This window comes from Capra hircus, chromosome 13 (assembly GCF_001704415.2).
Source record: "Capra hircus breed San Clemente chromosome 13, ASM170441v1, whole genome shotgun sequence".
Taxonomy (NCBI): domain Eukaryota; kingdom Metazoa; phylum Chordata; class Mammalia; order Artiodactyla; family Bovidae; genus Capra; species Capra hircus.
In genome coordinates, this window is record NC_030820.1 from 20,999,523 (window position 1) to 21,022,939 (window position 23,417).

General features: G+C 37.5%; 1 protein-coding gene across 2 annotated transcripts in view; it reads left to right on the plus strand.

The window, feature by feature from the left end:
• The window catches only part of PLXDC2 (plexin domain containing 2), a 435,854-nt gene that overhangs the window by 306,577 nt on the left and 105,860 nt on the right, over nt 1–23,417 (plus strand). For both annotated transcript variants that reach the window (XM_005687914.3, XM_005687913.3), the window contains exons 6-7: nt 4,652–4,770; nt 20,587–20,686. In XM_005687914.3, coding sequence (XP_005687971.1) covers nt 4,652–4,770; nt 20,587–20,686 — 219 coding nt within the window. The remainder of the gene's footprint in view (nt 1–4,651; nt 4,771–20,586; nt 20,687–23,417) is intronic.

The following is a 23,417-nucleotide window of genomic DNA, read 5'->3' on the forward strand; positions in this document are numbered from 1 at the left end:
CTGACCAGTGTGATAAAGCCATTTTACAAGTCAAAATAGCAAAAGAGGAAGACAACTAAACACATTCAGATGTGCACTTTGAGAAACAGATTTCAAACAATTTGAATAACACCAAAGTGTGTTCCAATAAATGAAGTTAACTCTAAATGTTAACCATAATAATTATTTCCTTCTGTTATGTTAAAAACTGTTATATTCTGTCCTCCCACTTAAAGGAAATTGAGGTACAAAGGGTCAAAGATATACAAGCAGATTTTGAGTATACTTAGACAGAGCTACAGTGAACAACTTATCTGAAGCTTATCTCCTGAATCACCTAAGGAATCTACCCTATGTAGTTAAGAAAGTTGAGTATTTTCCAAGCTTTGTCACTTACTAGATGATGTTGGGGACATTTAGTCATGGACACAAGCTTCTGATGATCAAGTTTTTATATCATTAACATCAAAATCATAAAACATATTGTCTCCTTCCTCATACACTCTCTCACATATCTTGTGCCTAAGTAGCGCCATAGTTAAATTTTACCTTTATTAAAATGATTTTGAAAAATTGATATGTGCCACTTCAACTGGATTCTAAAGGGCAGTGGCTGTTTATAAGAAATGATTTTCTCTTGCATACCTGGCACAAGAACTCAATACACAGTAGGTCCTCAATAATTACACAATGAATGAATAAATGAAAAAAATTAAGTACATAAAATGATTTTTAATTCTGAGACTTGTGAAAGTACAAATATTCAAGAACTATTGCATTTTTACTTTATTGAAATATCTTCTGTGTACTAATCAATGGGAATACTGAGTTCTTATAATATAATAATAAAAGCTAGTAATTTCTGTGTTTTATTAAATGATAGAAGCACTTTTCAATATTGTAAGGATCTTCACAAAGTCCTTTCATACCAGAGCAACTTACTGAAATATTTCCAATTCTGATTGGTTAGGATCATTGAAGGAGTGCTTAAGGATGGGAAACTCAACACTTTAGGAAAGCAAAACTTCTCTAAGGAGACAGCAGCAGTTTAGAACATTTCTTCTAAGATAACATTTCTGCAAGTATTAAAACACTGCTGCTGCTGCTAAGTCGCTTCAGTCATGTCCGACTCTGTGCGACCCCATAGACAGCAGCCCGTCAGGCTTCCCCGTCCCTGAGATTCTCCAGGCAAGAATCCTGGAGTGGGTTGTCATTTCCTTCTCTAATGCATGAAAGTGAAAAGGGAAAGTGAAGTCACTCAGTCATGTCCAACTCTTAGTGACCCCATGGACTGCAGCCTACCAGGCTCCTCCGTCCATGGGATTTTCCAGGCAAGAGTACTGGAGTGGGGTGCCATTGCCTTCTCCCATAAAAGCACTAGGTTTTAAAAATCAGATGATGCTTCCAGATATGATAGCCAGCCTAGATAACTACTGGAGTGTAAGGAAGTCACAGAATATTAATGCACAAGAACTAGAAAAGTTATAAAGCTAAATCTTTTATTAGAAATATAATTTGATGGCTCATAAATAGCAGACTAGAAGCATAATTCTTACCGAAATCATAAACCTAATCAAACATAGAATCAGAAAATTTGGAGTTAACAGTGACCTTAAATGCCCCTAGATCAGCCTGCTTGCCTTGTTTAGTTTTGGAGTTTAAAAAATCGGCATCCACTACTGATCAGAAAGTATGATCACCCTAGCAATACTAAGTTCCAGCTGCTCAGTTCCATTAAGCACATAGGACGGTGCAGCAACTCATATAGTCTGTAACATGAACTTAAGTAACAACTTCAGCTCCACCAGGAGGAACTGTGCCATTAGATTTTGTGTCCATCATCAGAGAAACAACATATGATTGTCAGTCATAAGCCAAGAGACGCACCACTCTAACCCAGCTCTTTGGTAAATTCCATGCTTGAGTCCAAGGTTTGCTCTTGACAGATTATTCTCCTACATCATAGCTGACCAAAGAAATGTTTTTGATTCACTTATCTAGTTGCTTCCTGTGTTAGGTGCTACCTAGAGAGCAATATGTGATCATTATCTGCTAAGAGAAATATAAGATTGTAGCTCTAGAAGTCGCTCTCCCTAACCTGTGGACTATTAGATTTAATAGCAGGTGAAACTTGAAATATTGATTATTTCATAAAACAAAATAGAGGTATGTAGGTACTTTTAAAATTTAAGGATAACATTTACACTCAACTAATCTTACTAGTGGGCTTCTCTTGTGGCTAAGTAGTAAAGAATCCACCTACCAATGCAGGAGAGGCAACAGACGGGGGTTCAATTCCTAGGCCGAAAAGATTGCCTGGAGGAGGAGATGGCAAGCCACTCCAATATTCTTGCCTGGAGAATTCCATGGACAGAGGAGCCTGGTGGGCTACATTCCATCGAGTCACAGAGTCAGACACTATTTAGCAACTAAACAACAGCAATCTTACCAGTAGAACCACTTAACAAATGTTGGAGGAGCTGTGATAGGGCATAATATGAAACTTATTTCCACATTTTAGTGTTATTTTTAAAAGCCTGCTATAATAATATGTGGAGAGTATCATCATCAGAATTTGCATTAAAAACATTTAATTACTCAAAAAGAGGTAGACCTCTTTTATGCACAAGAATTTGCAGAAACTATGTATTTGGGAGCTGAATGCAGAAATCTCTAGAAAGTGAAAATTAGACTTCCCATGTTGCAGAAGATACAGGTTCAAGCAGATTGTGTCCAAGGTCACACAAAAAGTTTGAGAGGCAGGACCGAAGTCTAGATCATCTGCCTGCCAATTCGGTGTTTTCTCTGCACCATCAAAGTGCTGATTAAAATCGCCAGTCTATGTCTGACTCAGGATACAGCATGCTTGGGGCTGGCGCATGGGGATGACCCAGAGAGATGTTATGGGGAGGGAGGTGGGAGGGGGGTTCATGTTTGGGAACGCATGTAAGAATTAAAGATTTTAAAATTAAAAAAATAAAATAAAATAATTAAAATTTAAAAAAAAAAATTAGTGTAGATAGAAATTAGCAAGGATAGGAATTAGGAGGAGACCAGATGTTGAAAGTTGTGGACACGTGTGAAGGAAAAGAAGCAGTTTTTAAGAGGCATTTTATGATCAGAAGACCCTTTTACTTCTACAGTTATGGAAAATTTCCTGGCTATTACTGTCCTCTTGCCTTTTCCAGTTTAAAAAAATAAAAAATGGTGCTAGAGATACAGAGATGCCCGTGAAAGGAAGAGACATGGGTTTTCACTTAAAACAGGGCTATGTCTTAGGTGCTGCTTAAACATACCAAGGTAAAAGTCAAAAATAATGTGTTTACTTATAAAGTTTTACCTCAAAGAAACAAATATTTTTCTGTATTTAAAGTGTACAATGTGATAATTTGATATATGTATACACTGGAAAAGAATTTCTACCATCAAATTAACTAACATATTCATCCCCTAATGTATGTACCTTTTGTTTTTCTGATGTGAACTCTGTAGGTTTTATTCTCAGTAAATTTTGATAATATTATATATACAGTGTTGGGCTTCCCCTGTGGCAAATCCACCTGTAATGCAGGAGACATGGGTTAGATCTATGGGTCAGGAAGATTCCCCTGGAGAAGGGAATGGCTATCTACTCCAGTATTCTTGTCCAGAATTGGATCTCATGGATGGAGGAGCCTGGCAGGCTACAGTCCATGGAGTCGCAACGTTGGACGTGACTGGAGCGACTGAGCAAGCACACGTACCTCCAGTGCCAGACACTGTAGTCACTGTGTTATACATCAGATCCTCAGACCTTATTTGTTATATCAGTGAAAGTTGGTATCCTTTGGTTAGCATTTCTGTTTGCCCCAGACTCTAGTCCCTGCTTCGTTTTAAGGTTTCACATGAACGTGATACCGTGAAGTTTTTCTCTTTCTCTTTTTGGCTTATTTCACTTAGCTTAATGCCCCTCCAGATTCATCCTTGTTGTCTCATTGGTGGCTATTAAGCTGTGTTTCAATTAATATTTCATGTTAATAATTTTATAGTAAACATTGGCAGATTGACTTATCAGACTGTGGTATATGGCACTAAAGATTCATCCCAGTGTACTTTAAGAGGGCTTCAGAAATCTTAGCCTGGGGCACTTAAAGCTGCCTTGCAACCTTCTAGAAGCAATACTACAAAGATAGAAATGCAGGCACTGTGAATAAAAGAAGAAAATTCCCATTAGTGTTAAAGAAATTTCTTCAGCATGGAAGAGTATAATTGGAAATATGGAAGAGACATCAAGTCTGTTGTAAGTGATGCTAGCTTCCCTGAATGTGTTCCTTTCTCTCTCAGCATTTGTCAAATGTATTTGAAGTTCATTCAAGTCACTTGGGTTGCATTTTGAAAGTGGCTCATGGAAATTTAAGCAGACAGTAAACCCATTAACATTAATGGACTTCCTAAGGCAAAATTCCCCCATACTGGGCTCAATATTAACCTCAGTATGAGGTTAGATTTAGAGAATACTCAATTCGTTATAAATATCCCAAATGCTATTTCAGTAACAGAATTCCAATTAACTATCTACAATGCAAGTAGCACAACTACTAGATGAGAAAGTTAGATCCATGCTTTTGTGAAGATTCCCACCAGAACTGATTATTTTTCTCATAGCATTTCTCTGTTCCAATGGGGTTTATAGGCACAGCACTTGTTGTCCAATGGGACCATGTACATCTCCAGGATAATTACAACCTGGGAAGCTTCACATTCCAAGCAACCCTCCTCATGGATGGACGCATCATCTTTGGATATAAAGAAGTAAGTAATATATTGATGAGTTCTTTCCCCTTTGACCTTTGACCTCTCTATCATTTTCTCCAAGTGTCAAGAAAAGGACATTTAACATTCACGAACCTCAAGTCATTTTCTCACCTCTTGATTTCTTTTGCTTTATTAAAAAAATACAATTCTAAAAATCTGCTGGATAACACTAGTTATTTGGGGGTTTTATTTTTGCATTCTGATATCTTTGGCATTATGACCCTTGAATTTCATTAAAATTATTAAATAATTATAGTCTTGTGATAGTATAATGAAATATCTCTGAGAAAATAAAATATTGCCAATTGGAAGGATTTTCATCTAAATCTGATTGTTTATGTTTATATTATTTGTTTTTGCCTCATCAACTTCTGTGACATCTTTTGACTCTAATTTCAAAGTGTTAATAGACATGAAGATTAGTGTGGCTCAATGACCCGATACTGAGAGCGCTCCAGAACAGCTGAGGCCACAAGTCCCTTGGCTAGTGTTTATTGCTACCTGATAGGAAAGATTAGGGCTTCCCCAGTGACTCAGTGGTAAAGAATCCGCTGGCGATGCAGGAGACACAGGAGACGTGGGTTCGATCCCTGGGCCAGGAAGATCCCCTGGAGGAGGGCATGGCCACCCACTCCAGCGTTCTTGCCTGAGAATCCCATGGACAGAGCAGCCTAGTCAGCTACAGTGCATAAAGTCCCGACGAGTCGGATATAACTGAAGGGACTAAGTATGCATGCAAGAAAGATTAATTAGAGATCTAAGTGACAGAATGAATAAGGAAATTTAAACTTTGTTTCATTTCCCCAAGTTGACAGAGCATAGAAATTGACTAGATTGTAACCTTAAATTTACAGAATGTCTAAATTAGAATAATAGCATGTTTGATTTAAAACTCTGTTGACAATGTAATTAAGATCTATTAGACAACCTAAACTTTGGGAGAAGGCAGCAAAGAATTTAAGAATAAAGTTTTAGAAGTATCAGAAATGATGTTTTAGGCAGTCACTAGTCATGAGAGAAATTCTGACAATGTGAATTGATAATGGGCATTATTGACCATGTCTTAGTAAGTATTTATAATACTGCAATACTGACTCACCATCTTATTTCCAACTGAAGGGTTATTTTTCCCTTGGGAAATGAATCCCTGACTCTAAAAAGGATGCCAATGATTTTTTTTTTTTTTTTGATGCCAATGATTTTAAAAGGATTCACTTTGGTCACGTCTTCTAAAATCTATCTTTTCTATAAAGTGAGGGATGGTTATGTTTCAGTTAAATAGGCCAACTTTTGGAAATCTCATAACCATGTTAAATGTTTCCATTCCTTTGAAGAATTCTCCCATGTGGAATTAATCATTTACTTGGGGCAATAGTGAACATAGAAGAGAAGAGAAGTTCTACTCTGCTTGTTGCGTCCTCACCCAAAGCTGTTTTGATATCATAGCCCACCTGCTCCTTACATCACGCTCCTTGGAATCTGAGAGAATATTGCTTAAAGGGACTTATACATTTCTAGTTTTCATTGTAATCTGGTGTATTGCTGGAACTGCCAAGTAATGTTATGCAATGTTATTTTCGACATTGTAACTAACAGTGGTAAAATTTCTGGAAAGATGAAGAGTCAGAAAGTCTAGAATCTGAAATCTCACTAACTGTAGGCTTTGTCAAAACAGAGGTTTGTGTTCTTATTGTGGTCTCTCTCTCTCTCTAAACCTTATTATCAAAATTGTCATCTTTATTTATACTGTTCTCAATGGGTGTCTCACATTGCATAGTAAGTTTATTTTTCCTATTCTGTCTTTGTAGTGAGGTTAATATTTTTTTAATGTCCTTTTCTTTTCTTTATTTAACTGAAGAGAAATTTTCCATTATGATTTTCCTATTTTGTCATGGGAATATTAAGCTGAGAGGCAATTTTAACTCTTGATATTCCCAGACTATCAGTCCTTGTGAATTTAAAGTTCTAAAAGAAGTCATTGCTTTATCATTTGCCTTGCTGTCCTTTCTCCTTCCTGGTTAAAAACCAGTTACTTATTTTCTATTCTATTTTTTTCTTCCTGATAACTGTCTTGTATTTCATTTTTCTAAGGCAAGCTTGCTTGTAAAATTTGCCACAATAAAGATCCTCCTGCCCATTTGAGGTGACAGCTAGGTGCTCCCGGCCTTTCTATAAAAGCATTTATAATTTTGGTAGTGTAACATAGTTGTTTGCCTAATGTATTATCCTTGACAAAGTGCTTACACACACATGATAGTTTTCAATTCTTCAGCAATATCTTATATTCTTATCCTTTCACAAAGGCACTGGTACATAGAAGGTGTTTAATAAATGTGTGTGGCTTGATTATGGAGTTAGGTCATACACAATTACCTTGATTTTATAGCTATGCAGACAGAAAGGTTAATTGATATGCCTGAGGTTACAGGGCTACCTATGGACAATCCAGAACAATATTCTTTAATGTGGTGATCCTAGGACACCTCAACGTTTTTTTCTTTCCCAGGAAGATTATGTACAAGTCACAAATCTATTTCTCATTTCTTTCATTTCAATAAATATGTTTTAATGTTTGCTTTTTAATAATCTTTCCACTGGACTCCAATATATTACACAATTATAGTCCCATAAAGTCAGGAGTTAAGCTATAGAGCAAATGAAATTGGAAGAATATAAAGGAGTATAATTTTGTAATCCTGTTCTGATTAAATATACAGAACTAAAATTATTTTTTAATTTTTTAAATAATTTTATTTGTTTATTTTATTTATTGCTGTGCCAGGACTTTGTTGCTGTGAGGGCTTTCCTCTAGCTGCGGAGAGCAGGGGCTACTCTCTACTTGTGGTGTGCAGGTTTCTGATCATGGTAGCTTCTCTTGTGGCCAAGGACCTGCTCTAGGGCATGCAGGCTTCAGCAGTTGTCACGTGGACCTAGTAGTTGTGGCTCCCAGGCTCTAGAGCACAGACTCAATAGTTGCGGCACCCAAGATTAGTGGCTCTGCCCACACGTGGGATCTTCCAGGATTAGGGATGGAACCAGTGTCTCCTGCATTGGCAGGCATTCTTCCCTGCTGAGCCACCAGGAAAGACCCTATTTTGTTAATTTAAAAAAAAAATGAAAAGAAGTTGTACATAAGTGAAAATCATGATAAAAACATAGAACCTTTCTCAGATAAATGGAATTTGGAAAAATCAAATTACCATTTTCTGTTCTGTTAATAGGAATAACTAGCTGTCATAATAGAACCCAGATTCAGTATATTTTTTTAAGTTATCACTGAATAGTGATATTTGTTTGCGTTACAATTATTGTTGTTAGTCGCTAAGAAGTGAAGTGAAGTCACTCAGGCGTGTCTGACTCTTTGTGACCCCATGGACTGTAGCCTACCAGGCTCCATCCATGGGATTTTCCAGGCAAGAATACTGGAGTGGGTTGCCATTTCCTTCTCCAGGGGATCTTCCCGACCCAGGGATCGAACCTGGGTCTCCCGCATTGCAGACAGACACTTTACCGTCTGAGCCACCAGGGAAGCCCTGTTAATCACTAAGTTGTGTCCAACTCTTTTGCAACCCCATGGACTGTAGCCCATCAGGCTTCTGTGTCATGGGATTTCCCAGGTAAGGATACTGGAGTGAGTTGTCATTTCCTTCTCCAGGGGATCTTCCCAACCCAGGGATGAAAGCCAGGTCTTCTGCATTGGTAGGTGGATTCTTTACCACTGAGCCACCAGGAGACCTCTTGATTATAGTACAGACCTGAAATTCTTGGTCTGTTGATAATGTAACAAGGAAACTGCCTGTTCACACACACACAAAAAAATTTTCCAAAAACACTACAGATTTGAAACCAGAGTTCTTACAGTTCTTTATGCTGCCTGTCCTAGTATATTATCATATTTTAGGAGTTGCATTTCTCTAACTTGTTTCATCTTTCTTCTCCTATTATATTTTGACTTTATTGTTACTTCAGATACTGACTTGGAAAGGAAGTGATCCATTTTGTGACTATTGTAAATTTGAAATTATTGTGATTATTGTAAATTTTTTTTTTCACCAGTTCATGGGAAGTTTCAGACAATACAATTAAAAAGAAAAGTCATGCAGTCTTTTTACATGGCCATAGAGGAATACATGTCCCACCTTAGAGTTAGTCTACTTTATCCATTTTCATGGTTGAATACCAATACTTATTATCTCATCCTGCAGCAAATTTTAGAGGAAGTATATATAGAGGAACTTTACTGTTCATTAGGTAAAATTACTTTTTAATCTTTTCTACCATATCAGTATTTCATCCTAATGTTCCTTAGTGTAACATTTACTGTTTCTATGGCAGAATGCATAATTAATAAATCATTGCCAATTAGTTGTAGGTTTAACTGGAAACCTAAATGCATTTTTAAAATTTCTTTGAGGACTATTTCTCTTACTTAAACTGTAATGATCCTTCATTCATGGTAATCATCCTGAAAGTATTAAAAGATGAACACTTAGTGAGCTTGTAAAATTTATAGGAAAAATAAATAAATAATTCAAGGGAAAAGGAGAAAGCCAAAAAGAACTGAACAGTGAAACAATTGCCATTTAGGTATGAAGTGATTTGCTGTTATGACTATAGCTGTATATGCAAGAATGCTTAACATGTGTTAATATAATGTATATGCATCCCAGAAACTATATATATATGTGTATGTGTGTGTATATATATATAATCATAAGGGATTTGATTTAGGTCATACCTGAATGGTCTAGTGGTCTTCCCCACTTTCTTCAGTTTAAGTCTGAATTTGGCAATAAGGAGTTCATAATCTGGGCCACAGTCAGCTCCTGGTCTTGCTTTTGTTGACTGTATAGAGCTTTTCCATCTTTGGCTGCAAAGAATATAATCAATCTGATTTCGGTGTTGACCATCTGGTGATGTCCATGTATAGAGTCTTCTCTTGTGTTGTTGGAAGAGGGTGTTTGCTATGACCAGTGCATTTTCTTGGCAAAACTCTATTAGTCTTTGCCCTGCTTCATTCTGTATTCCAAGGCCAAATTTGTCTGTTACTGCAGGTGTTTTATGACTTCCTACTTTTGCATTCCAGTCCCCTATAATGAAAAGAACATCTTTTTTGGGTGTTAGTTCTAAAAGGACTTGTAGATCTTCATAGAATCATTCAACTTCAGCTTCTTCAGTATTACTGGTTGGGGCGTAGACTTGGATTACTGTGATATTGAATGGTTTGCCTTGGAAACGAAGAGATCATTCTGTCATTTTTGAGATTGCATCCAAGTACTGCATTTCAGACTCTTTTGTTGACCATGATGGACTGCAGCCATGAAATTAAAAGACACTTACTCCTTGGAAGAAAAGTTATGACCAACCTAGATAGCATATTGGAAAGCAGAGACATTACTTTGCCAACAAAGGTCCGTCTAGTCAAGGCTATGGTTTTTCCAGTGGTCATGTATGGATGTGAGAGTTGGACTGTGAAGAAAGCTGAGTGCCGAAGAATTGATGCTTTTTAACTGTGGTGTTGGAGAAGACTCTTGAGGGTCCTGTAGACTGCAAGGAGGTCCAACCAGTCCATTCTGAAGGAGATCAGCCCTGGGATTTTTTTGGAAGGACTGATGCTAAAGCTGAAACTCCAGTACTTTGGCCACCTCGTGCAAAGTGTTGACTCATTGGAGAAGACTCTGATGATGGGAGGGATTGGGGTCAGGAGGAGAAGGGGACGACAGAGGATGAGATGGCTGGATGGCATCACTGACTCGATGGACGTGAGTCTGAGTGAACTCCAGGAGTTGGTGATGGACAGGGAGGCCTGGCATGCCGTGATTCATGGGGTCGCAAAGAGTTGGACATGACTGAGCGACTGAACTGAACTGAACTGATGTGTGTATATATATATAATTTATTTGATAAATGTATCATACAGGGTTCAGAAAACCCAGATGCCATGAAATGCTAATTATAAACTATCAAGAAATAATTCCAAGAAAAATGTAGATACAGATGTTTTTATATCATATCATATCACTTCCCTCTATTTTAAAATACATAAAGTACAAAATTATATCTGCATGGCTTTATTTAGGATCTAATCATTTGCATGTATACATTTTTGTTATCTCACATACTAAAGCTCCCCAATATCTTCATTTTCTCAAACTTCCCACAGTACAAGAAAATGACAGATTGAACCATTCTTCCTTTATAATATTAGGAGTGAAAATAAATAAAGTAGCAAGAAAGTAAGAATCAGTGACCTACAAGAAATAATTATATTTAGAACAGAAAGTTTATACTAATGCTGCCCTGCAACTAGTGGGTTATGTTGTCCTTGGACAAGATATTTGATCTTCCTGGGTGCATTTTCTCCTTCCAAGCCCCACTTCCCTTTAATCTTTGAGATGACATGGAGAGGTTTGTTTCACACAGGGCTCCTGTCCATATCAGGCCATATCCCATTTCTCTGCTCTGAGTATTCCAGAACCTAAGAGCTAATTTGTCCTTGAGGCAAAAGGTCTTGTACTTTCCCTAGGTCTCCCCAAATCCAGGGTATGCTTCCTAATCCCATTTCCTTTCCCTTGCTGTCTTATTCCCAACTGTTTAGGCAAATTCCCTTATCCAGCTATCATATCAGAAGAACTCCCCATTATGGTTTTGATTATCCTGAGCCAAGTTGTACAGGCTTCTTCAGGGAGCACCTGCCTCACTCTCTTCTTTTAAAAGATGTTCCAACTCTAGTTTGTCAGTTCAGTAATGGGCTGTCTTTAAGTCAGAGGGCTCAGTGATATGTATTTAAAACATGGATATGTTAAGTTCAGTTCATTCACTCTGTCGTGTCTGACTCTTTGAGACCCCATGGACTGAAGCACACCAGGCTTCCCTGTCTATCACCAGCTCCCGGAGCTTGCTCAGACTCGTGTCCATTGAGTCAGTGATGCCATCCAACCACCTGATCCAATGGATATGTTGCCCACGTCTAAATATTTGAAGATTTCACATAAAAATATAGATTTGCTTCCTTTCTTGAGAAATCAGAAGCCCTGGAACACTCACCCTACATTTCCACTCAGTGGAGATTGGCTAGAAAATTTACTCTTGGTGTGCTCTCTCCAATGTCTCCCTCATCAATTTCTTCTTTCCTACCCTAGACCATTTCTAACTTATGTAGAAATGAAGTTGGAAGCCCCTCTTTTAATATAGAGCTGTTCTTGTCAATTTCATCCTGTTGTCTGCTTCCAGATTTTCTATAGGGTACAATCGTGAAAATGAGAATAGGAAGCATTTTAAGAATATAGCTTTAGGAACTTCCTTGTGGTCCAGTGGTTAAGAATCCGCCTTCCAATGCAGGTGATGTGTTGAGGAACTAAGAGCCCACATGCTGCAGGGCAACCTAGTCCAAGTGCCACAACTAAGGCTTGATGTAGCCAAATAAGTAAATAAATAATTTTTAATAATAATATTAAAAATAATATATCTTTAACTTATGGTTCATCTTTGCTTTCAGGCCATTAAGTGCATTGCTTAATAGCTGGCATATGAAAAGCATTCAGAAACTGAAAGCCAGAAGCAAATTAAAACAATTGCGAGAACTGGCAGCGATATTCAGGAAAGCAAATGGATGTTTGTATTGTCAAATTTAACTGAAAGCCCTGCTGTTCAAATGTAGTTTTCAGACAACTAAGCCCTAATACTCAGGACTTTATGTGTTGCTTTGATAGTAATAAAAGAGAGCATGACTTTTAAAAATTGGATGCCCTACTGCGTAAGGAGAAGCCCAATTAGATTTTTAAGGAAGATGAGGTAGGAAGTTAAGGGTTAAGTGAAGGTAAGAGTGGTTAAAATTGTAAGCTTTGGGGTTTTTTTAAGGTACATGTATAAGCTATTAGACATCACATTGCTGATTAGCAAGTGAACAAAAATGAGTTTAAAGTAATTCTTCTCCAGTTGCATTCTGCTAGGCATATGATTCATACTTGGGAGCACATGCTCTGCAATCAGACCCTTGCTGAGATGCTGTGCTGCCTATTAGATAGATAGCTGGGCCATAATGGAAACAAATGAATGTTTTGGCAAGGTTTGCAGGGCAGAACACAGAAAAAATAAAATTCTGTTCCCTCGCATGCTGTTACCTACCTAACTGTTATAGAGACAGACATAAAAGTTCACGCTTTCAGTACTGTGTCTGGCCCTCGTGTCCTGGAGAATTATACCACAGATGGAAAAGGGAATAACTTCTATCTTTGAATCTTCCGCCAAAACCCCGCATGCTCTGCCCTAAGCTGACGCCTGATACCATTTCCTGCCTTAATTTCACCTAGTTATTCCAACTCTTTTCTGCCTCCATACTTAATTTGCTTCACTGTATCATTTCTAGAAAAGAAAAATTATACTTACTTAAATAACAAACTTATCTGTGTCTTACGAAATGAAAGGAAAATTAAAACACCTTAAAAGAAAAGAATTGACAAATGCATGTGTAAGCCGAAATGGGAGCATATTTTAACTGCTGTTAAGACTCCTTTTCTGTATCTGTCCTGTGGAATGAATATCATTGTAAAACCTGTTCTTAGAAATTTATGATTCATTGCAAATTGTACAGAGGTCAAGTGAAAATTAAGCTTAGCTTTAATCATAAAAAGGTGAGTATTACAGGCTCTTGAAAATAATGAAGCCACATTTTTAAAAAGCTGGTTCAGAGATTGTATGCAGATTGGCTTCCTGACTGACATCCCCAGGAACTAACTTAGGAGACATTTTAAGGATGAATATAAATTTGGAGAAAGGATAGCTTCCATAAGTAGAGTTTCAGAGTTTTTCTTCTTGGACATTACCCTTGGCTATGGCTTCTCTGACTTGCGTACTTTGTATCCAATACCTAGTCTGCTATAGAGTAGGGGACTGTGACACTATGACAGGTCCTTTCTTGTGCTAATTTTGTGCACTCTCAGTTCTAACTCTAGACAGTTTATTTGTATACATATGCACACACACAGTTGCTTTGTTGATGTTAGTAAAAAAAAAAAAAATTGTTCATTTTAAATGTAGTTTTAGCTGTGCTCCTGATTTAGCTTAACATATGGCCTCTCATTATAAGCTGTGAAGCCTGGCCTGACTCGCTCAAAGGGAGCTCACATGGCCCAATTACTTGCTGCAGTAAGTGAGTAGATGAACCATCTTTATGCTGAACAACTCCACGCCTTTGAGGTTTTGAAGTGAAAAGATAACAGCCCAAGAAGGCCAAGTGGAAAAGATAAGGTGGTATCAGGTGAAGAGAGGCAGACGTGTTCCTGAAAGAAATCTAAGAGAAAGCCTACACTTGGCCTCATTAATCTTTTCCCAAATTAAGCATTTCATTCAATTGATAAAAGTGGTTTTATTCTAAACATGATATGTAATCATTTCCTAAAAGACTTGGCTGGCCTCTAGGAAAATGTGGAGAGTCAAAAGCTTCTTGTACATTTTCATGTTAATATTTAATCAGGATAAAATAGCAGAGTTTTAGAAATTCTATGCTTTTATTCATGCACTCTATGAAATGTGAAAGAAGAGCGTTCAAGGCCAGTGGTATTACAGTCCTCTTCCTTTTCCATCACTTCTGGCCCCTAGTCTCCTCCTTCTCTGGACCCTTCTATGCTGCTCTTCACAGCTGTCCTCTCTGCACAAGCAGAGGACACTGTGCTCATAGCCAGCAATGGGAATGAACTCTGAAGGTGTGCAGTACACTGGCTCCAATGAAAAGCATGAGGCCATTTTTCTTGCTACTAATGAAGCAGGGCAAAGACTAATAGAGTTTTGCCAAGATAATGCACTGGTCATAGCAAACACCCTCTTCCAACAACACAAGAGAAGACTCTACACATGGACATCACCAGATGGTCAACACCGAAATCAGATTGATTATATTCTTTGCAGCCAAAGATGGAGAAGCTCTATACAGTCAACAAAAACAAGACCAGGAGCTGACTGTGGCTCAGATCATGAACTCCTTATTACCAAATTCAGACTTAAATTGAAGAAAGTAGGGAAAACCGCTAGACCATTCAGGTACGACCTAATTCAAATCCCTTATGATTATACAGTGGAAATGAGAAATAGATTTAAGGGCCTATATCTGATAGAGTGCCTGATGAAGAATGGAATGAGGTTCGTGACATTGTGCAGGAGACAGGGATCAAGACCATCCCCATGGAAAAGAAATGCAAAAAAGCAAAATGGCTGTCTGGGGAAGCCTTACAAATAACTGTGAAAAGAAGAGAAGCAAAAAGCCAAGGAGAAAAGGAAAGATATAAGCATCTGAATGCAGAGTTCCAAAGAATAGCAAGAAGAGATAAGAAAGCCTTCTTCAGCGATCAATGCAAAGAAATCGAGGAAAAGAACAGAATGGGAAAGACCAGAGATCTCTTCAAGAAAATTAGAGATATCAAGGGAATATTTCATGCAAAGATGGGCTCGATAAAGGACAGAAATGGTATGGACCTAACAGAAGCAGAAGATATTAAGAAGAGATGGCAAGAATACATGGAAGAACTGTACAAAAAGGATCTTCACAACCCGGATAATCACGATGGTGTGATCACTCATCTAGAACCAGACATCTTGGAATGTGAAGTCAAGTGGGCCTTAGAAAGCATCATTACGAACAAAGCTAGTGGAGGTGATGGAATTCCAGTTGAGCTCTTTCAAATCCTGAAAGCTGATGCTGTGAAAGTGCTGCACTCAATATGCCGGCAAATGTGGAAAACTCAGCAGTGGCCACAGGACTGGAAAAGGTCAGTTTTCATTCCAATTCCAAAGAAAGGCAATGCCAAAGAATGCTCAAACTACCGTGCAATTGCACTCATCTCACATACTAGTAAAGTAATGTTCAAAATTCTCCAAGCTAGGCTTCAGCAATACATGAACCATGAACTTCCTGATGTTCAAGCTGATTTTAGAAAAGAAAGAGGAATCAGAGATCAAATTGCCAACATCTGCTGGATCATGGAAAAACAAGAGAATTCCAGCAAAACATCTATTTCTGCTTTATTGACTATGCCAAAGCCTTTGTGTGGATCACAATAAACTGGAAAATTCTGAGAGAGATGGGAATACCAGACCACCTAACCTGTCTCCTGAGAAATCTGTATGCAGGTCAGGAAGCAACAGATAGAACTGGACATGGAACAACAGACTGGTTCCAAACAGGAAAAGGAATACGTCAAGGCTGTATATTGTCACCCTGCTTATTTAACTTATATGCAGAGTACATCATGAGAAATGCTGGACTGGAAGAAACACAAGCTGGAATTAAGATTGCTGGGAGAAATATCAATAACCTCAGATATGCAGATGACACCACCCTTATGGCAGAAAGTGAAGAGGAACTACAAAGCCTCTTGATGAAAGTGAAAGAGGAGAGTGAAAAAGTTGGCTTAAAGCTCAACATTCAGAAAATGAAGATCATGGCATCTGGTCCCATCACTCCATGGGCAATAGATGGAGAAACAGTGGAAACAGTGTCAGACTTTATTTTGGGGGCTCCAAAATCACTGCAGATGGTGACTGCAGCCATGAAATTAAAAGACGCTTACTCCTTGGAAGAAAAGTTATGACCAACCTAGCATATTGAAAAGCATATTCAAAAGCAGAGACATTACTTTGCCGACTAAGGTCAGTCTAGTCAAGGCTATGGTTTTTCCTGTGGTCATGTATGGATGTGAGAGATGGACTGTGAAGAAGGCTGAGTGCCAAAGAATTGATGCTTTTGAACTGTGGTGTTGGAGAAGACTCTTGAGAGTCCCTTGGACTGCAAGGAGATCCAACCAGTCCATTCTGAAGGAGATCAGCCCTGGTATTTCTTTGGAAGGACTGATGCTGAAGCTGAAACTCCAGTACTTTGGCCACCTCATGCAAAGAGTTGACTCATTGGAAAAGACTTTGATGCTGGGAGGGATTGGGGGCAGGAGAAGAAGGGGACGACCAAGGATGAGATGGCTGGATGGCATCAGTGACTCGATGGACGTGAGTCTTAGTGAACTCCGGGAGTTGGTGATGAACAAGGAGGCCTGGCGTGCTGCAGTTCATGTGGTCGCAAAGAGTCGGACATGACTGAGCGACTGAACTGACTGAACTGAAGACCAAAAGTCTTGATGATTCTGTTGACTGTGACTCTCTTCTTCTCCCTCTCCTAAATGCATGACATGTTCACTGAGAATCATCCTCCTGCCACTCCAGCTCCTATACTTACCACTAATCTAGTATACTTCAAGCCACATATATTGACACCAAGTATGACTTGTTCTTATTTAGTTGCCATGTCAAGTCTGACTCTTTTGCAGCCCCATGGACTGTAGCCCACCAGGTTCTTCTGCTCATGAGATTTCCAGGCAAGAATACTAGAGTGAGTTGCCATTTTCTTCTCCAGGAGATCTTCTTGACCTGAGGATTGAACCCATGTCTCATTCAGCAGCAGGCTGATTCTTTACCACTGAGTAACCTGGGAAGCCCAAGTATGACTTGGAAATTACTAAGTAAATTATCTCAGAGTTTCATTTAGTAAATAAACTTTTAGGGACAAAAATCTTGGTTTGATTTTGTTTGTTTCTGTTGTCCACATATCAGAATACTTCTTAATGCTAGTTAAGAACTGGGCACCCTGATATAAAATTGGCAATACCACAACATTGTTCAGGAGAATACCGATTAGTACATAAACGGAAAATGTCATCTTCCATTTACTTGTTTTGATATAATTCCACAAATTTCAAAAACATTAAAATATCCTCTTAGTTGGTCAGTTTCAATGAAATAACCTTTTTATAATTTTATGATGTTGAGGCAAAAATAAGCAGTATAGCCCTTATTATATCTTCTCTCCAAGTTATTTTCCTTCCTTTTTATTGGTATGCTATTTATTACGGTTTACACAACCATATCTGATCTAATATGTTCTTTAATGAATTTCCCATAGATGGTCCACAAGCTGCTTTTTCTACTTAAAGATTTGTTCATGCATTTACCCTTCCTTTTCATTTCTTGTCCCTTTATTTATTGAAGATTTTTCTTTTTTGTGTTTTTAATTAATTTTTCTTTTACTTTACAATGTTGTATTGGTTTTGCCATACATTGACATTAATCAGCCATGGATGTACATGTGTTCTCCATCCTAAACACCCCCCCAACACCCCTCCGCATCCCATCCCTCTGGGTCATCCCAGTGCACCAGCCCCAAGCACCCTGTATCATGCATCAAACCTGGACTGGTGATTCATTTCACATGTGATAATTTACATGTTTCAATGCCACTCTCCCATATCATCCTGCCCTTGCCCACTCCCAGAGTCCAAAAAACTGTTCTATACATCTGCGTTTCTTTTGCTGTCTCACATACATGGTTATCGTTACCATCTTTCTAAATTCCATATATATATGTGTTAGTATACTGTATTAGTGTTTTTCTGTCTGGCTTACTTCACTCTATATAATAGGCTCCAGTTTCATCCACCTCATTAGAACTGATTCAAATGTATTCTTTTTAATGGCTGAGTAATACTCCATTGTGTATATGTACCACAGCTTTCTTATCTATTTGTCTGCTGATGGACATCTAGGTTGCTTCCATGTCCTGGCTATTATAAACAGTGCTGCAATGAACATTGGGTTACACGTGTCTCTTTCAGTTCTGGTTTCCTCAGTGTGTATGCCCAGCAGTGGGATTGCTGGGTCATAAGGCAGTTCTATTTCCAGTTTTTTAAGGAATTTCCCCACTGTTCTCCATAGTGGCTGTACTAGTTTGCATTCCCACCAACAGTGTAGGAGGGTTCCCTTTTCTCCACACCCTCTCCAGCATTTATTGCTTGTAGACTTGTGGGTAGCAGCCATTCTGACTGGCGTAAAATGGTACCTCATTGTGGTTTTAATTTGCATTTCTCTGATAATGAGTGATGTTGAGCATCTTTTCATGTATTTGTTAGCCATCTGTATGTCTTCTTTGGAGAAATGTCTGTCAAGTCATTTATTTTTCTGGAATTGAGCTGCAGGAGTTGCTTGTATATTTTTGAGATTAATTCTTTGTCAGTTGCTTTGTTTACTATTATTTTCTCCCATTCTGAAGGCTGTCTTTTCACCTTGCTTATAGTTTCCTTTGTTGTGCAGAAGCTTCTAATTTTAATTAGGTCCCATTTATTTTTTCTTTTATTTCCAATATTCTGGGAGGTATATTCTGGGAGGAATATTCTCATAGAGAATCCTGCTGTGAATTATGTCGGGGAGTGTTTTGCCTATGTTCTTCTCTAGGAGTTTTACAGTTTCTAGTCTTACATTTAGATCTTTAATCCATGTTGAGTTTATTTTTGTGTATGGTGTTCGAGAGTGTTCTAGTTTCATTCTTTTACAAGTGGTTGACCAGTTTTCCTAGCACCACTTGTTAAAGAGATTGTCTCTTCTCCATTGTATATTCTTGCCTCCTTTGTCAAAGATAAGGTGTCCATAGGTGCATGGATTTGTCTCTGGGCTTTCTATTTTGTTCCATTGATCTATATTTCTGTTTTTGTGCCAGTACCATACTGTCTTGATGACTGTGTCTTTGTAGTAGAGCCTGAAGTCAGGCAGGTTGATTCCTCCAGTTCCATTCTTCTTTCTCAAGATAGCTTTGGCTATTCGAGGTTTTTTGTATTTCCATACAAATTGTGAAGTTATTTGTTCTAGTTCTCTGAAAAATACCATTGGTAGCTTGATAGGGATTGCATTAAATCTATAGATTGCTTTGAGTACTCATTTTCACTGTATTGATTCTTCTGATACATGAACATGGTAAATTTCTCCATCTATTAGTGTCCTCTTTGATTTCTTTCACCAGTGTTTTATAGCTTTCTATATATAGGTCTTTTGTTTCTTTAGGTAGATATATTCCTAAGTATTTTATTCTTTTCATTGTAATGGTGAATGGAATTGTTCATTCCCCTTTTTTTCTCTATAAAACTGGTAGTAAAAATAGTAATCATACCTCTAATGATTCTTTTCTTCATCTAGGAAAAATGACTACTAGTAAGAATTTGTCTTACTACTGTTGTATCATGTTTAGTATATTCTCAGTGTGTCCTAATTTTTAAAAATGAATGCATTATAGATGTCTATAATATTCAGATTTTGGTTCTATTGAGATTTAAATTTAGGAGATATTACCTTAAACTGACCCATAATAATGTGTTTTCCATATGAGTTTTACCTAGGATAGTGGTTTGTCATCCATTAACAAACAATTGCCAAATTTCACTGTATATTAATAAACTATATTAATATTGTTAATTAATCCATTAATATTAATTTTAATCAATGTAATAATCAAATGTATGTTAATAATATATAGTTAAGAGCACACTATTATCTTTCTCTACATTTTATATCCACAAGGCCACTTGAAAACAAGGATTTTTTTAAACTATGAAAATGAATATATAATAGAGTCTTTAGGGAAAACAAATGATACCCAAAAAAATCTGTATTTCTGAAATGATAGCATGCATTCATGGTGTGCCTGTATGTGTGGTAAGTTTTCAGCATTCAACATCCATTTGATTCCCTGAGAATCTGTTATTTTCATCATCAAATAGCCCCATCTGTAGGACTAGGTACCCTCTTGTCACTTTAACCCATCAAATAGCTCTAAACAGATGTTATTTGCAGATATTTATGTCTTTTTTCTTTACTATTTCCTGCTCTTTCTGTCCCTTCATCTCCATCATCTAATTTTATCCATTAAACAGGATGATCACATTCCCCACCCCAACCCCTGAATGAAATTCAAATCTAACTCATAACAATATGCTTTTTCTTTTCCAGATTCCTGTCTTGGTCACACAGATAAGTTCGACCAATCACCCAGTGAAAGTGGGCCTGTCAGATGCATTTGTCGTTGTCCACAGGATCCAGCAAATTCCCAGTATGTAGAGGAAGGGTAATCTCAGAGTCTGAGTGCTGTAGGGGTAAATTGAAAGGAGGTTGATTTAGGCTAATTGCTGCTTCTTAATTATATTGTTTGGCTTATAAGTCTAATTGGCATTTGCTATCTCTCTGGTAGTGTTGAACTAATAATTTAGGAGGAGTGAAATTAAATAGCCAAGCCAAGAGAGCTTGGATTCTTTGGAATAGTTTGGTTGTGCAGATATATTTCTTTTATTAATAGGAAGAAGAACTTCAAAGAGTGACAAGTTATATAATTGATAGCTGTGTGACTTTGTTTAGTTTACATAAATTTCTTAGCAAAAGAATAGCTTTGTGCCAGCCTATATTTAGCAAGTTCTAATAAAATTATTTGAGAGTCTAAAGGGAGATTTATTTTTAAAAGTATAGAAATTGAGGTTAAAAAATATTGATGGAGCCATACCTACCACATAATATAGTTTATTTTTTGGTTTAAATCACTTTTGCCTTTCTAGTGCAGTTTATATTTTTAGAATAAAAACATCTATGTTACTTGGGCAGCTGGTCATCATATTAAAAATCAAAAATGTAAGTGCCATTTGTAATGTTTCTGATCATGTAAATAGCCATTTCTTGAAAGCTTCTGTTTTTTAGAAACCTCCCTCTATTTCAAGAATAGCCCTAAATGTTGCTTGGGTATGGTAGTATCAAAGGTGATTATTATTTGTGTCCTGGATGTGTTCGTGTAAAGCAAGAGGTTACAATATAATACATCTCAAGATTAGATCATTCCTTTCCCTTTTGTTCAAAGGTCTTGTTCCTCTTTTATTTCCTTATAGCGGTAGACTTAATTTATCACATGTGTATGCTGTTTGTTCTTGACTTGTGCTACATCTGTTTAATTATGTCATCTCTCGAATATAGAAAGTAAATGCAGTGCAAATTAGACTTTTCAGAGCAGTGGATTGGCTGGAAACATTATAGGGGGTATCTTATAATTACAGTTTAGAATGACATTCATTTGTGGCAGTTCTGTTTGGTGAAGACAGTGAATCTTCCACGGCTGTTTCTCCTTGTTCACTGAGAATTTGCGGGAGGTAATATTCCAGCCAACTGTTAAATCAAGGCAGATTTTCCAGAAACAAACCTGTACTGTGAACAGAGCAGAGACATATCCTTATGTGCAGGCAACATAAAGACATCCTGACAGAACTCTTAGACAAGAGGCTGAGCCCTGGGAGAGGCCAAGTTGATTCCTGTGTAAGGAGGAATGTTCTCACATTTTTCCTTTCAGAGGTTTTCGGTCAAGCATGACCTGAGTCAATTATCACTCAAGTAAAAGGATCTCTAGTTTTAATTTATGTGTGGCTTCTTTCATCCCAGAAAGAATTTTATTTGCAGCTTCCTCAAAAGACATCCTGGTACACACTGATATTCTGATATATTATTGTTTCAAGAAGAAGATCCACCAAAGTAAAAGAATTTTTTTTTTTGCAAATGTATTTTAATATTCAATTATTGTGTCAGAGCGGACTTCCCTGGCCGTCCAGTGGTTACAACTCCCCACTTCTACTGCAGGGAGCACGAGTTCAGTCCCTGGTTAGGGAACTAAGATCCTGCATAAGGTGAGGCCAAAAAAAAAAAAAAAAGAAGGAATAGAAAATTTATTGAATTGAATAAAAGTGAAAATATGACATAACAACTTAAAAAATATATGGGAAAAGTAACAAATTGAAAACAAAACTGTCAGAACTGACACGTAACAAAATTGTCCTCAGACAGCAGCATCCCTAAATGCAATTTTTTGCTCCCTTGTGACATTGTAATAGGGTGACCCGTATGTTTGGAGGGGAAAATATCCTTCTCAGGTATAAATTTCATTGAATAAATTGGCAAAGTTAATCTGGATTTTGAGACCAGATTACATCTGAAGTTTGGGACTCAGCATTCATCTGAAGGAAGTACTCAAGCTTTGAGTTCAGGGAGAAGCTTCTCTGAGGCAGGCTTTGCACCAGACTGATGTTCACATTTCCTGTTGACCTCAGTGTCATCTTGAGAAACTTTGCCAAGAAGGAACAGGAGTCCAGAGTTTCCATTCCACTCATCCCTGCCGTTAAATGGGACCATATTTTAGCAAGAACATTGGAATTGATGTGTTCTACTTAACAGTCTTTGGGGAAACAGAAATTTTAATCTCCTTGAAAATCTGTTCCCATGTTTATAAAGTGTAACAGTATCTGTTAGGAGGTTCAATGTAAAAGACATGGTTGCATGGTTGCATGGTTGCATTGTATTCTCAGCCGGGGGCAAAAAAAAACAACCAGCTTACTTATTTATGCCAGAGATTAGGCTAACCCAAGAATACCACAATACAAGTTACACAAGTAATATTTTTTTGAAGAATTAGATGATTCCTGGAGATCAGTATGCTACTTACTTGCACAATCAGAATTTAGATAAATATTTAAGTCCTTTTCAAGATTCTGTTCCCTTACTTAGCAACCTTCCTTATTAGGAGTCATCCTTATAGGAATTTAAATCTTTCATCTCTGTTACCCCTTTTTTTTCTCCTGAGTGAATTTAGGGAAAACTGATCATTATCTTCAGCAATGAGTGGTTTTATTTCTTCTGTATTCCAAGGTGCATTATTACACAGGACCTCATTCTCATAAGATGAATTTTCTGTTCTTTTAATCATTTTGGTTGGAGAAGGAAATGGCAACCCACTCCAGTACTCCTGCCTGGAAAAT